Here is a 16,271-nt window from a genome sequence, read left to right as displayed (position 1 = left end):
ACCCAGTGGTGTAGTCCAGGGTATACGCAGGAATACGGAGCATACCCACTTATTTCTCAGTCAGCATTGCGTATACCCACTTCTGAAAACAGTGCTGTATGGGCTGCTTAAAAAAATTAAGAGTATACCCACTTCTCCAGGGACCACTACACCACTGCACACACCCACACCTACATCAACACTCACCCACCCACCCACTCAACCACACCCATACACACCCATACACACAGACACACAGACACACACACATTCTCTCTCTCTCTCTCTGTCTGTATCTGTTTTGTGAGCAGAGCCATCTTCCTCATGAAATACTTTGATGTTTTTATTAACATGTGTGTCAGGTGAACAAAGCTTTACATTCTATGATAAACAACTGAATATATTGTTCTCTCTCAGCGTTCACTCTGGATCTACCCTCTCGACCCCTCCCCCCCCCCCCCAAACCCCCCCGCCCAGCTATCACACAAACGGAGTACATACGCACAAACATATGCACACAAATAAGTTAACAGAGCAAAACTCAACTCCTGAAACTGTAAAGCATATATGTCAAATGATTCTGTAGTCTGTATTTGCTACTCATATAGTAGTACATACGAGGGAAAAAAGGACCAAAATATCACCGTTAGCCTGCCATCACTTGATACAATACATACTTGGGTATACTTATTATCTGATATATTTGACATACAGTATATTTTTCAGTACAAATATATTAATACATAAAAAACATAAATTTTGTCGTGACGTTCGCTGAAGTCAAAGGCCATGTATAAAACTGTGTTTGAAGAATCCAAGACCTGGAAAGATCCTGCAATGTGTATTTTACATAAAACAGGAGTGTTTTTTATTTTATTTTTAAAGCGAAATAATTAATAGAGGGACAAAAAAAAAGAATAACTCAAAAGAATACCTCCCATCACAGTGACTTAAAGGTTAACAACACACACACACACACACACACACACACACGCGCACACGCACACACACGCGCGCACACACACACACACACACGCACATAGACACACAGACACACAGACACACACACACACACACACACACACACAGGCACACTCCCAAATGTTCCAGTTACTTTCTGATTTCCACCATGTGAATCATGACTAAAGTTTCAGTTGAAAGACCACTATGTTCATACAAATATAACACTACAGAGGGACACCGAAAGCGGAGGGCACAGGGACCCAGTTGGTGAAGAGGCCAGGGAAGGGCAGCCAGAGGAAGTCCCAAAAGGCTGGCTGCTCTTCAGCAAATGATGCAACAGGCAAATGTTCCCCGGCAACAACTCCAAGTTACCAATATTGCACCAAAGCAGCCATCCAGCAGAATGTGACCAGAAACAGAAGCTGTAATCAACTCACTTTCTTTTTTTTTTTCCTTTCGCTCTCACAATGCCGTTTAGTCCACTATAGTCATTAGTGCTACAACCATGGCAACAGTTTCTCATCCAGTTCAGAAGTGTGGAAATTGAGTCTACCAACTACGTTTTGTCAGTGTTGGTTTCCAAAAAGTCCTGCAATGCATTCCACCTTGCTATTCTCAGTCCCGGTGCATTTGATGGCATGGTAGTGTATGGAGGTATAAATGGGTTACAAAGCGTTGCAGCCACTGAACTGAAAACGGTATGTAGTAGAAGCTTGTTCCTGCTTGTTTACAATTTCACAGATCAGGGTTTTTTTTGTTTTGTTTGCTTTTCAATTCCCAACAGCACTGAATGACCATATGGCTGCGAATGTGTTTCCCCAACATCACAATGTGCCTTTCCTTCTGCGTTTCCGGTCCACTCACGGTCCACTATTGGTTGTTGTTGTTGTTGAGGATCAGAAGCAAAGTTGAATAGCAGGTCTGTAACGTTGTGTGGGTTCCGCTGAAGGTTGAAGTTGGGATGGGCAAGGAAGGAGGAGGGGGTGGGGGGGGAGTTTAGGAGGCCTAAGGGGAGCGTTAAGCTTCAGTTCTCGGCTTCAGGAGGATGAACATGATGGACTGGCCTAAACGTCAGTAAACCTGCAGGCAGAGGAAAAGGTGTGAGACCTTGAAAAGGTGCAAACAGTTTTATAAAGAGGAGCAATCAAAACACTGACAAAAGAGGCATTCAAGAGTGTGTATGTGTATTGGGGGTTATATATATACAGTATATACACACACACACACACACACACATATATATGTGGTGAAGGAGGAGTACGGTTGTGGTGTATGCATGCATGCTGTGGAAGGTGATGGAATGTTTGGTTTCAACCTCCTCTCTGTAGGCTGCCTCAATTCTTGCATATCCAGACGGTTAAATGTCCTGGGCTTTTGTTAGAGAGTGTAAATCAAGCAAGTCTATTTTTTCTTTGGTCTGTGACATAACTACACAGACCTTCTTTAGATGTCTTTAGATTTTTAGCTTGTAGGAATTAACACGAATGAACACAGTAAATATGTATTTCTGTTCACCATCCAGAGGTGTGGTGCATGTTGGGCCATGGTAATTGTGTTCTATCATTTCGTAATGGTCACTGCACAACAACGCTTTCAAGAAACACACCTCAGGCCAGTTTTTGCAAGGACAACAACAGTAACTATGACACTGCACACTTCAGTAATCGAAATCATCATGCTATTATGTACTTACTATAAAGCAAGAGAATAGAAGAGTTGGGAGCAATGGATATAAATGACACTATCAGCTGGATCAATATCAATGAGCCTCATGCTATGACACCCAGTCATTTCACACTGCCATCATGCCTCCTGCTTTTGCTTTTCAATTGAGGCCAACTATGGCAGAAGAATGATGGGAATATATTGGAAATCTCGCTCAGTATGTAAAGCTGCTGTTGCTGACCTTTCAAATGGCACAACCCTGATGGATCAACACACCACACTCCCCTAGGTTTGTTAAATATTTTCATCTGATGGAGAAGCAACATATCTGAGTCTGATTGATCTGTCTACATACTCCACTGCAAAAATCTAAAAGTTCACCCACAGAGAAAGTCTTCAAAAGTTCTGGGAAGAAAATCAGGTAAATCATTACCATCCTTGCAGGAATAAGGGCTTAATATAAAAAAAAAGACCCTATTAAAAATCACATATCCAACTAGGGTGGATAATTGGAATTTTAACTTGAAGACATCAGTCTCAGTGACATCTGCAGTGAGCAAATCTAGAAGACCTACACATATTTGTTCAGCGGGACTCGTAACTTGTAAGGATTTGAATTATTCATCTGGAAACTATAGCTGGGGGTAAGGCAGCCTTTCATGTGGTATCTGTGGCATGCATATCAACCACATTATTTAGCTGACCACCTTTAAAAAAGATGATGAGTCACATTATTAAGCTGACCACCTTTAAGAAAAGATGACGAGTCACATAATTAAGAACCTTCAGTGCAGAGCGGATTTACCAGTAGCTGGGTCTTTCAGCTTTATAGTTGGGAGTCTCGCTGGCCTTTGTGTTATATGTGCACCAGTGTGCATCCAGTATGCATCAGTGTGCATTCACTGCATGCTGTCCAGCAAAATATACATTGGCACGCGGATGAATAATTTACTGAGAAATTTAGTACAGTCGATGCGATGTATTGCCCACATGAATCTTTTACAGAGCTAAAGTATGATTTTTTTTTGTGGGAATCTGGACCGAAAACTCTCAGATCTGAAACCACATTGCAAATAAATATTTATGACGCACCCAATTTCCCTGTTCAACCCTGTCTCTGGTAATTGCATGTGATTCATCCTGTTTTCTCAGTTGCAACTGGAGAAATCAATATAAGCAATGAGTTTTTACCCTGCCTGCCCTCCTCCTCGGGTTGATATCCAGCTGCAGCGGACCCTATTGTTCTGCCTCGGTGCCACGCACTGAAAGCCTCACTAACAAGGGCCAGGTCCAATTCCCAGTCTGGCCATGAAGCACACAGTGTTACCGAGTCATATGCCTGTACACTGTGGCATGCTGACATTTAAGGGAATTTAATGTGAGTGGAGCCTGTGGGTAGACGAGGGATTGACTCAAAAAACAGTTCCTGCCTAGTAACTAATCTTAACCAATCAATGTACTAGAATTACATTGTCAACCCATCGTTTTTTGAGTCAACATTCTAGAATTTGATTGTCAACCCATCGTTTTTTGAGTCAACCCATCGTCTACCCACAGAGTCAACCCATCGTCTACCCACAGAGCCACGATAAACATTTTCAACCCCTTTTTTCCAAGTGTAGTGGAAAAGAGTGTCAATTACAGAGTGACAGGCAAAGAGCTATGGAGATAGGTGAGAGGGCTCCTGATTGGCAGGTGACTCATGGCAGTGGGTCAGGTTCTGACCCGTGCCAGATCAACGCCGCCACTGTTCTAGAATCTTCTTCTTCTGCCTGGTTTGCAAAGACCAAGTCTCGCTCAGTTTGGGGAGTAAGAAACAGCCTAACTAGACTGCTGTCCTTCCCCACACGCGCTCTGTACTGCACCACAGAAATCACACTTCAAAGATTTCAACTAAAAAGGGAAAAAAATCAAAAATCAAATATGACTTTAAAGTGTAACTCCAAAAGCTATGAGTCACCGGCTTGAAGCCAAGTACTTTGCAGGGGGAGTGTGGATTATAAATCTTGTACTCCTGTTCTCCCCCTCCCCTGCTAAACAACAACAACAACAAAAAACAACGGGGAAAGAAAAAAACCCTGAACAGAACTCTTTCCCATTCGGGACACTCACTCAGGGATTGGCGGGATGTAAGCAGCGCTGACAAACAACAGCTGGTTATGTAGATTTATCTTGTTAAAGACAACCTTATCTCACCCTCCCTCTTTTCGTCTGCCAGTTTGCAGTCTGCCGTTATGGGACGTGACTGCGGAGGCCATTGCTGGCTCTTCAGCGCCCCGAGCACGTCCCACGTCCCGTCATCTCCTTCCTCCACCCCAGCCCTCTGTCGCCACACCCCCCCCCCCCCCCCCGCAACCTCATCGTCTCCCGCACTGCCGCGCCCCCTTATTCGCCTCTAATCCTGTTCTGCCCCACCACTGATCAGGTAAGCCGCCCCTGACACATCTTAATCATTGCGACTGCCGAAAATTGGCCCCTGATAAACGATAAGATCTCCACGCTATTCCAGCTCCGTCTCTCTCTCGTCTCCCGCTCTTATATCGCCACGCTCTCTTCAGTTACCCCGTGGGAAGGGAGAGCGGGCTGCGGGCTCATCCGTCAGTGCATGAGGAGTTGGGGCGGGTTGGAATGGGGAGAGAGAAATGCACAAGAGAGAAGAAGAAAAAAAAACATCAACTCTTATCACTTATTAAGGAAGAAGCACACTCACCTCCCTGTGGTTTCTGGGGATCCTCTAAGATGGCTCCTTAGGCAAAGGCTGTGGGAGAATTCAAACATTTGTCAGCGTAAGATATGCAAAGAAAACAAATGTTATTGTGTTGTGGTGGTGGGGGAGGGGGGGGGGGGATCCTGCCCTGTAACTGTATTTATCGCAACCTGCGGCTCAGCCAAGACTCAGGCACTAATGAGCTTTTAACATGTGGCTGTTTTGACACACGTCTCCTGTCGAAAGTTAATGAAAAGGATTATCAGCGCTTCCTTTATTAACTCTGTTCTCCGGCTGTTCATTCATGGCTCTGAGATGTCAATATCCTTCCTGCCAGCTGAAATTAACACCTTTCATTTGGAAGAGATTACTAACACTGTCTTTGTCAGACTTACAAATATGAGTTTCATATTAAAAAACCGGACAACTCATAGATAATACATCTATAGGCTCTGATTCCCACTGACTTGGCAGGGTTTTCCAAAAATATCAAGTACTACATCTTTTTTTGTGGTGTCAAAAGTGGTTTGCACCTAAAATAGCTTCACTAAGACATGCATAATACATGACACATGATGGGCTTGGCTTTATAGAAACAAATGTTGTGTTGTGCTGTCCAAGTAGGTTGTGAGATTGTACTTTGTACTGCGTGTGTGCCATATATGTACAGTATCAGGGTGTGTTTTTAAGTAAGGGGGGCATGAATGTATGTGTGTGAGGGAGTGTTTGTTGAGTGTGTGTGTGTGTGTCTGTGTGTGTGTGTGTAGGGGGGTGTTTGTGGAGAGCGTGCATGTGTATGTGTTTAGGGACCTCCAGGCATGAGTGTGTGAGAAAGAGAGAGAGAGCAAGGGGGGTGTTGTGGAAAGGAGTATATGTGTGTGTGTGTGTGTGTGTGTGTGTGTGTGTGTGTGTGTGTGTGTGTGTGTGTGTGTGTGTGTGTATGCGTTTGTTTGTGTGTGTGAGAGAGAGAGAGAGGGAAGGGGGGTGTTGTGGAAGGGAGTGTGTCTGTGTGTGTGTGAGAGAGAGACAGGAAGAGAGAGGGGAAGAGCCGAAGCGAGAGAGAACACACATCCCCATTGCCATTCTCAGTGTGTGTGTGTGTGTGTGTGTGTGTGTGTGTGTGTGTGTGTGTGTGTGTGTGTGTGTGTGTGTGTGTGTGTGTGTGTGTGTGTGTGTGTGTGTGTGTGTGTGTGTGTGTGTGTGTGTGTGTGTGTGTGTGTGTGTTTGTGTGTGCGAGAGAGAGACAGAAAGAGAGAGGGGAAGGAAGAGCGGGAGCGAGAGAGAACACACATCCCCATTGCCATTCTCAGTAGTCTGTGCTCTGGCCCCGAAGCGGTGGGGCTGGTCTGGGCAGGGCTGGGCTGAGCTGAGCTGGTGCTCTGTATTCTGCTGCCCTCACCGCTGTCTGTCCGAGTGCTGCGCCCGCTATCTGAACAGCACTCCACAGCAGCCCGCTGATCTATGGCTCCTCTCCTCCAACATGTCATCTAAATGCTAAGTACTCGCGCTGCATCGTTAAATCAAAACAAAAAAAAGGAAGACAACGACCGCAGGAAAGAAAGAAAAAAGGGAGAAAGAGCGAAGCGAGAGAGAGAGACAGAGAGAAACAGAAAGAGGGAGGGAAAGAGAGAGCAAGCAAACAATGGAATCTGCCAAACAGGCCTGAGGTTTCTGATTTGATTTCAGCCCCCCTGCCCCCCCACCCCCACCCCTCCTCCTCTCTTCTCTTCGAAAGCCTAGAACATTCTTCAGCTCCAGCATGCCAGTGGAATCTTGAGAGGCTGTCCTATTACATAAACAGAAGAACGGGAGAGCCAGAGAAGGAGAAAAGTAGATATTGGTGCGTCAGACCTTTGGGTTTTCTTCCTTTATTTTCTCTTTCCTCCTCATCTATCTCTCTCTCTCTCTCTCTCTCTCCCTCTTAAGAAAAATGCTTTGGCAAAAGGCGACCTGGCTGTGACTATACTGGGAGCCCTCCAACAATAGAGTCCTTTTTCCTCTGTGCCTTTCTGGATATTGATTGGGTGACACTAAGTTGGCCCGAAAGTGCTGAAGCTGCAGTTGTGGGAAGCACTATTAACTGCTCCCGCTAATTAAAAGGCTAACAAGGTGAGGCTAGCCCCTTGAGAGCCGCAACGCTGGGGATGGATTGGACGCTTCCATCTGTGCCAGAGCCACTGCTGCGGTGGCGGCGGCCATGCTAAGCTCAACACACTTACAGGGACAACAAGCAAACCAGCACTTATGCAATATTAATACTCAGGGCCAAAGTGTTCCCTCTGTAAACATGGGTATGCAGATAACAAACAGAAAGGCTAAATACCTTAGCATCTGCTATAAGGAGTCGTGGGGGTGGTAAGGCAAGGCCAAATGTGTGTTCAGATAGGTATAGCAATTAATGGCATTAACTTTAAATTAGCACGCAATTAAGCCCATCCCTTTCGCTTGTTTTGCTCCATCAGAGTGTCCAGGCAACATGCAAAAATAAAATAATAACATAAACCTGTCGATTACAAACATGAATAATCAAAGCACATGTTGCTTGGCAGGGACGTGCACAGGAGTGGGCTAAGGTTGCTCGGGCAACTGCCCGTTTGCCCTCCTCAACTGAAGTTGCCCCTCCGAAGGAAATATATATCAGGGGACGGGAGCGTGGCAGCAACGGTAAGTGAGAGTTTAAAATGATATTGGCAAAATTTGCAATCAGATGACGGGAGCGTGGCAGCGGCGGTTACTGAGAGTTTAAAATGATATTGGCAAAATGTGCGATTAGATGACGGGGGCGTGCCAGCGACTGTGACAAAAAAATAATGTGTTGCCCCTTTTTTCCAGGGCAGAGCAACTGCCCTTCAAAATTCCTGTGCACGTCCCTGTTGCTTGGGATGTTTACAGTCATGGGTTGGGGGGGGGGGGGGGGGGGAGGGGGGGTGAGGTTGAGAAACAAGACAATACAGAGCTCTACATCCAAATAAATAAGTGCATCACAGTGCATCATAACCCAACCAACGGGATGTAATCCACTGAGATGAAGAAAGCAGGAGAATCTCTTCTGCCATAAAAAATGGGATTACTGAGTGCCCTTCAGAAGGGGTCACATACAAACTCCCGACAACACCACCTGAGCTCTATTGCCACGGTTACCGAAGATGGTTTGACACCGCCGGCATTTTAAAACACACGCCATTCACTCATCCCAGCGTGTGTGTGTGTGTGTGGCAAGGGTAGCGCAACACGCTGCATTGGGCATACGGGCACTCTCCCAAATGAGCTTTTCCAGCGGGTTTATCATTTAGAGATTGATTTAGCCGTGCCAGGGGCGGTCTACGCTGCCAGCCTTACCATGTCAGGAGTCAGAGTCATAAAGACCAAACAAGGCAGAGCACATTTTGATGGAGTAGAGCCTCTCTCTTATAGTCCCAGATAATGAGTAGCGTGGTGGAGTGAAGAGAGGAAGAGGGATAGAGAGAGAGAGAGAAAGAGGGTGGAAGGAAGAGAGAGACTGAGAGAGAGAGAGAGAGAGAGAGAGAGAGAGAGAGAGGGTGGAGTGAAGAGAGGAAGAGGGATAGAGAGAGAGAGAGAAAGAGGGTGGAAGGAAGAGAGAGACTGAGAGAGAGAGAGGGTTGAAGGAAGAGAAAGAGAGAGAGAGAGGGTTGAAGGAAGAGAAAGAGAGAGAGAGAGAGGGAGAGAGAGAGAGAGAGAAAGAGAGAGAGAGGGAGAGAGAGAGAGATAGGGAGAGAGAGAGAGGGTTGAAGGAAGAGAAAGAGAGAGAGAGAGAGAGAAAAGGAGCGGGGGGGGGGGGGGGGGGTGAAAAAGAGAGAGATAGGGAGAGAGGGAGAAAATATAAGACCCTAACTCTAGAGAAAGACATCCATGCACAGAGAAAGGGAGATGGAGAAGAGAGAGAGGTGGAGAGAGGTGCAATACAGATGGGTAGAGTTAGAGAGAAATAAAAAGAGCGATAGAAAGGGAGGGACAGAAAGGAAAGGGCGAAGGTGAAAGAGAGACGGATAGCAATGGTACTGCGGTATAACTGACTCAAGTCCTGGGTCAAAGGCCTATTTCATCTTTTAGCATATTCATATTTAATGGCGTGATAAACAGCAGAACAAATGTAGATGTGAAAAAGGCAAGAAAACCATCCATAACCATAAATATTAACCGGATATGTGCGTGTGTGCGAGAGAGAGAGAGCAAAAAAATAAAAACACATTGCTTAAGAAACAGCAGGCGCTCCCATATGAAAGCTTGACGTGCAGCGAGCGTCTCACACTGTATTCCCAGAGCACAGCTTATACCCCAGCATGAGGTATGAGGATGGACTTACTGGAGAATAATATGATACCTCCTCTGATCCTGGTCTGAAACAATTGCTCCAGACAACTTAAGAGCGTAGAGGAGATAGAGAGAGAGAGAGAGAGAGAGTGAAAAAAAACTTATATATCCCCCTGTACAACCCCCTCCCCCTCCTCCTCCCTTTTTACATCTCTGCCCGCCCTCCCAATATGACTAAAATGAAAATGGCAGTTCAAAGAAAGGCGACTGAAGGCCTTCAGAGTGAGATGTGGGCTAAACGCAGTCGAAGGTAACAGGGGAGAGAGCACTGCCTCGGCACTAGGCATCTGACAGACTAGACAGGGGCTCACAGCCAGAGGCCAACAGAACTGAGCGTGGAGGAGAAGAAAAAAGAAACCTGAAAGAAAAGAAGAAGAAGAAGAAAAAAACCAGCAAGTAGCAGCAGTAGCAGAAAGAGCGGGGAGATGATCTCGGCCTTCTTCTCCTCACAGCTAGACCCATGGCCTCCAATGAGCAGCAATACAAACAGCATGATGAAAAGCTGATGATTTAAAAAAAAATAATAATGTTTTATCCAAAACAGAATCCCCACTGCTCGGCCCCATCTCCAACCCCCTGCTATGCATATCAAGGGCACCGCTGCCATCAGTCAAGGGAGGAGAACAAACCATACAGTTTAATTGTGGAGAAAGGACAACATCCATCTTTCCGCCCTCTCATCCATCTCGATGAAGGCCCAGCCCATTAGAGCATGCACATTACTCACACATGTTGCAAAGGCTCCAATCCATAACCTATCACATGCATGGCGACACACTAACAGTGACGAGAGACACACCGCTCACAATGGCGCTAATGTAAATGGAGAGAGGCTTTATAGGGGTAGGTGGGAATGTTCCGGCCTCAACACAGAGGGAGATAAATAGTCTCCCCCAAATATACTTAACCTCTAAATCCCTAAACCTAAGCACACACACACGCACGCACGCACGCATGCACGCACGCACGCACACACACACACACACACGCACGCACGCACACACACACACGCACACGCACACGCACACATGCACAAGCACACGCACACACACACACACACACACACACACACACACAAACACGCACACGCACACACACATTTATTTCCATGGAATATTATTACTATGGCTCATTTTTCATACTCTGATCCCAACGTAACAAGCCACTCTAAACATGGGATCAGTCATATGTGACAAAGTCATGGGTCACCTAGCATTCTCTGTCATGGGAGTGCAGAACACCCACAGCAAACATCAAAGGCATCACGCAACACACCGTAGAGCACAAGGTAAAACCCTGAATGAAGCCACAGCATCTCTTCTTCACAAGGTTAACATGGTTGTTCAGCTCACACCTACTATCCCTACAACAGGGACAACGATGGAAATGAGTCTTAGATTTCAATGTTTCATCCTCGACATGTTTTTCATATTTGTTTTATCTCCACAAGTATATATCAACTTTATGTCAAATAAATAAATAAAACATTTTTCATAATATCATAAAATCATAAAATAAAACCAATAAATCATGTCACATTGCCTATTTTGGTAAGGCCAGGACAGCGCACAATGATTTGTGGGAGGAAACAGAACATCTATACCAAGATGCTTTGTGGAACATCAAGAAGAGATACTAGCTTTCAAACCAGGAAACAGTATTTGCTAAGTCATGATGTTCCTGGCACGGCTGATGGAAAGGAAGCCTAAGTTAGTCAGTGCCGTACAGCACGATCTGTCATATGTACCAGGGTGTGACTGCCTGCAGCAGAGCCCTAAGCAGCCGAATAACAAAAAGAACAAAGGCTTCTGAATCACAGCATCTGCACGATGTTGTCTAAACAAATATTGGTCAAATAGACGACACTGTTACCATGTCTGATTATTGTTTGGTTTTATATATGACAATAATATATGACATCGGCTTTTTATTTTATTTTTAGTAAGAATAATATAAAATGACATACGATACGATGTTTTGTATATTTATAACTATTATTACAGTGGGTGTCTTTTTTGATGTTGTGAGAATCTTTAATAGCCCCCAATCTCTCTACAGTCCATTGAGACTACTTACTAAATATACTTTGTATTTTTCCTTGTTATACTCATGGCGAGACCACCATGACCTATTTTAGTCCTTAAAACTGATATGGCTACCAGAATCTGTCAACACGAATCTCTGCATAGAATAGATTTTTATTCTCCAGTGCTTTCCAGCCACAGAGAACACATGATTGTCATAGAGCAAACCTTCAGGGGGCCTTTCCTCTCCAGGACACAAATGAGCCTTAGGGGCCTTCAACCAGTCATAGCAATGCTGCCATTAGCTACCATTTAACTACAATTTTCTGGTTGGCAGGCAGATATCATACAAGGAGCGCTAACGATGACAAGTGAAATAAGAGACTCATTTAACCTCGCTTACATCATGCACGCCGCGTGTGCTTCAATTTGCCATCCCCATTTTACCTGTGCACTGCTGTTTGCCTGGTGCACGTCAGACTGTCATTGTCTGCCACCAGCAGCCACGATGGACAGAGACGGTAACGAGCCAGAGCATCCCTGCACTTATGTCGTCGCCTTCCTAAAATAATTGCCTACGTAATTTTTTTTACAAAAATGACTTTTTTGCCTAAATCATCTCCTCATGATGCTTAGGCAATTCTACAAGCTTTTCAAGATGACTAAAGCAATTTGACTGTTTTAAGCTTTATTGTTGACAGAGTTGAAGGTTTAAAATTGCTTAAGACATAAAGGCATGTTCAAAAATGTGCTTGTGTTACATAATTGGCATACATGGTTTAATAGTACATTGTTTTATAGTATGAAAAAAAATCATCTTTTGTCATAATCTTTTTGAGTGAAATTATCAATAATTATCATATCAATTTTTGGTAATGTTTTTTGTGTTTTGTGAAAAACCTGTACAAATTAATTAAGCAATTATTTCAGGAAGGTGACGATATGTACTGTATATGCCTTATGCAAAGCTCCGAAACTACACAGAAGGGAGCATTTAGTTGGATTCGTCATCAGGTTTTCGATATGATGGTCTTATTTGTTTCATTGAGTCATACGTAAAGTAATTGGTTTGATGACACAGTGACTTAGACACACCCTTGCCTTTAAACTAACCATATGTAAATTGCCTGACCCCTAGTGACAAGAACAAGCCATGTTTTGCTTCTTCGTTTCTTTTGGACTTAAGAATTCTGCTGCTAACATACAGGAAGGTTAAAAAAGTGTCCCCTGAAATAAAATCTGCCCATGTGCTTGCTGCCCGAAATATATGAACTCATTAAGCAGGACTGCATAGCAGCAGAGGAGGACTGGAGGAGAGAGAGAGGCCTTCTGCCTGCCTGTTTAAGAGAGGAGTGCTGGAGGAGAGAGAGAGGGAGAGAGGGGCCTGTTTAAGAGAGGAGTGCTGGAGGAGAGAGAGAGGGAGAGAGGGGCCTGTTTAAGAGAGGAGTGCTGGAGGAGAGAGAGAGGGAGAGGGGGGCCTGTTTAAGAGAGGAGTGCTGGAGGAGAGAGAGAGGGAGAGAGGGGCCTGTTTAAGAGAGGAGTGCTGGAGGAGAGAGAGAGGGAGAGGGGGGCCTGTTTAAGAGAGGAGTGCTGGAGGAGAGAGAGAGGGAGAGAGGGGCCTGTTTAAGAGAGGAGTGCTGGAGGAGAGAGAGAGGGAGAGAGGGGCCTGTTTAAGAGAGGAGTGCTGGAGGAGAGAGAGAGGGAGAGAGGGGCCTGTTTAAGAGAGGAGTGCTGGAGGAGAGAGAGAGGGAGAGAGGGGCCTGTTTAAGAGAGGAGTGCTGGAGGAGAGAGAGAGGGAGAGGGGGGCCTGTTTAAGAGAGTACTGGAGGAGAGCGAGAGAGAGAGAGAGAGAGAGAGGCCTTCTGCCCGCCTGTTTAAGAGTGGAGTCAAAGTCCAGCACTGTACTTTGGGTGCACTGAGGCAAGCAGAGGCAACTGACAGATGTAACACTTGAGCAGCACTTACACCACCATGGGACTGACACACACACACACACACACACACACACACACACACACACACAGACAGAGATCCGCACCCACACTCACACTCACAGAGACACACACACACACACACACCGGAGAAGTCCAGACTTGTGACAGTGACAGTGTGGGAATTCTCAACAGCTTTGTCTTCTTTTTCTTTTGTGTGTGTGTGTGCGTGTGTGTGCGTGTGTGTGTGTGTGTGTGTGTGTGTGTGTGTGTGTGTGTGTGTGTGTGTGTGTGTGTGTGTGTGTGTGTGCAAGTAAATGAATACTAAATAGTGTGGGGCAGCCAAAATACACAATCTAATTGGATTTTGAGATAATAATTGGATTGGTAGAAACTCTGTGGATTAGTGAGACCAAGCTTGAGTAATGCGTATGCAGTGATGTGATTGGCTATGCTCAGGCTGCAATGATGTGATTGGCTATGCTCAGGCTGCAATGATGTGATTGGCTATGCTCAGGCTGCAATGATGTCTGAAGTTCAGATGGCGTATTTATCGGCCTCCCCAGCCAGTACTTCATATCTGTAAATGAACAGATAGGGAGACACTAAAAGCATAAAGGGACGCGTCACTTAAAGCCAATGTGTGTTTTCTTTTTATGTTCACGTTAAATTGCTGGCTATTGTAAGGCAGTGCATCTCATTAGAAACGAGGACAGAGCCTCATTTAGAAAACCTTTTGGTCCAAAGAGGAATAGATGGAAAGAGAGAAAATAGTGAGAGAAAGAGAGAGAGAGAGACAGAGAGAGAGAGAGAGACAGAGAGAGACAGAGAGAAAAAGAAAAAATTAGAAGCAGACGACCTCCAGAGACAAATTCGTTTGGCTGCATAAAAAGATTCGACAAAAGAAGGGAGAGGGAGGGAGGGAGGGAGGGACGAGGAGAGAAGAGAAAAGAGAGGTTGGAAAGGGTATTGACTCTCCAAAGGATTGCCAATTCTCCTCCGTGTCAGATATTTAGTCCTGTCTGACTCGCCGGCCAAGAGCAAACACTTGCGGACATGAGCAGAAACCGGCGTGTGCGAACAGCAGGAGGTGCTTCTTCTTCAGACAGCAGGCAATTCTCCTGCCTGATCACCCTGCCTGTGTGTGTGTGTGTGTGTGTGTGTGTGTGTGTGTGTGTGTGTGTGTGTGTGTCCTGGGGTCTGCCTGATCACCCTGTCTCCCGTTCCTTGTCTCAGAGGATCTCGGAGATAAAAGGCCTAACAGAGATGATTCCTGCAATTCCGCGATACACACAGGTACACACAGGCACACACACACACACCCCACACAGGCACACACTTACACACACCCTAAAACGCACACACACACACACACACACACACACACCCCACACACACGCACAGGCACCTGGGCACTTACTTCCTACCAGTGGCTTTGCTCTGACAGAAGCACATTAGGACTCTAGCTCTCCTTCAACACGACATGAAAAATACCAGAAAGCGAGTGAGAGAGAGAAAGACAGAGTGAGAGAGAGAGAGAGAGACAGAGAGTGAGAGTGAGTAAGAGAGAAAGAGAGAGAGACAGAGTGAGAGAGAGAGAGAGACAGAGAGTGAGAGTGAGTAAGAGAGAAAGAGAGAGAGACAGAGTGAGAGAGAGATAGAGAGACAGAGAGTGAGAGTGAGTAAGAGAGAAAGAGAGAGAGACAGAGTGAGAGAGAGAGAGAGAGACAGAGTGAGAGAGTGAGTAAGAGAGAAAGAGAGAGAGACAAGCACAGAAAAGAGGAGTAAAAGGAGAAAGAGGGAAGGAGAACATGAGAGTGAGAGAGGAAGCAAGAGAGAGACAGAACAAGAGAAAGAAAAAAAGACATTAAGAAGGAACAGTAATCCTTTTTAACAAGCACTTTAATCCTTTTTTCTTTCTTTTACTATGTGAACAATTCAGTATGGAGATGCATTCAGTTGTAAGGCGAATTGCACTCTGGAAATGATTGAATGAAAACGGACAGATTTCCATAGTCTGACCAGAGGGCCAAAAGGCAGTATAACCGAGCACTTCTCTCTGAACTTACAGGGATCTTATAAAGGTGGTGATTGATCCACCGTGCAAATTTAATAATGATATTTACCACTCTAATGCATATTCCTGTCCCATTTGCAAAAATAGCCGTTGAGCGTAATCATTTCCGTCATTGGTAATCATAATGACCTTTTACCGTTGTTATGATGGACATGATCAAACTGCCATTTAAATCATAACGACCTTTGACTGTTGTTATGATGGACATGATCAAACTGCCATTTACAAAGTGGATGCAATTCAACTCAGCCAGAGGGACAAAAACGTACCAGTTACCTGGGAATAAAAGGCAATAAAAAAGCGCCGGTGACAGCCCTCCACTCAACATAATAACACTCCATCATGCTATCAACGGTCAAACACACAAAAGAGGATGCTTACAGCTCTCCTCCTCTATCTCTTCTCCATCATTTCATCGTTTTATCTCTTCTTCCGTCAAAAAGAGCGATAAAGAGAGGGAGAGAGAGAGAGAGAGAAAAAAAACATCCACTTTGGCCTAAACGAGGATCCAGAGTGCACCTGCTTGAGAGAATCACTGTTTGAACCTGTCAGGGGCGTACTAGTGAAGACAAATTGGGCACCTTGTTTAGGGC

The 16,271-nt window shown here is 45.2% G+C and overlaps 1 protein-coding gene across 1 annotated transcript in view; it reads right to left on the bottom strand.

The window, feature by feature from the left end:
• Positions 1 to 5,330: 5,330 nt before the first annotated feature.
• Positions 5,331 to 16,271, bottom strand: part of tafa5l (TAFA chemokine like family member 5, like) — a gene marked incomplete at its 5' end in the record, with an annotated part of 33,740 nt that continues 22,799 nt past the window's right edge. The window contains one exon of the mRNA XM_080853581.1: positions 5,331 to 5,365. Coding sequence (XP_080709707.1) covers positions 5,342 to 5,365 — 24 coding nt within the window. The 3' untranslated portion in view covers positions 5,331 to 5,341. The remainder of the gene's footprint in view (positions 5,366 to 16,271) is intronic.

This window comes from Sprattus sprattus (genome assembly GCF_963457725.1).
Source record: "Sprattus sprattus genome assembly, chromosome: 16".
In the NCBI taxonomy this organism is placed as follows: domain Eukaryota; kingdom Metazoa; phylum Chordata; class Actinopteri; order Clupeiformes; family Clupeidae; genus Sprattus; species Sprattus sprattus.
This window is presented reverse-complemented; position numbering and strand designations above follow the sequence as displayed.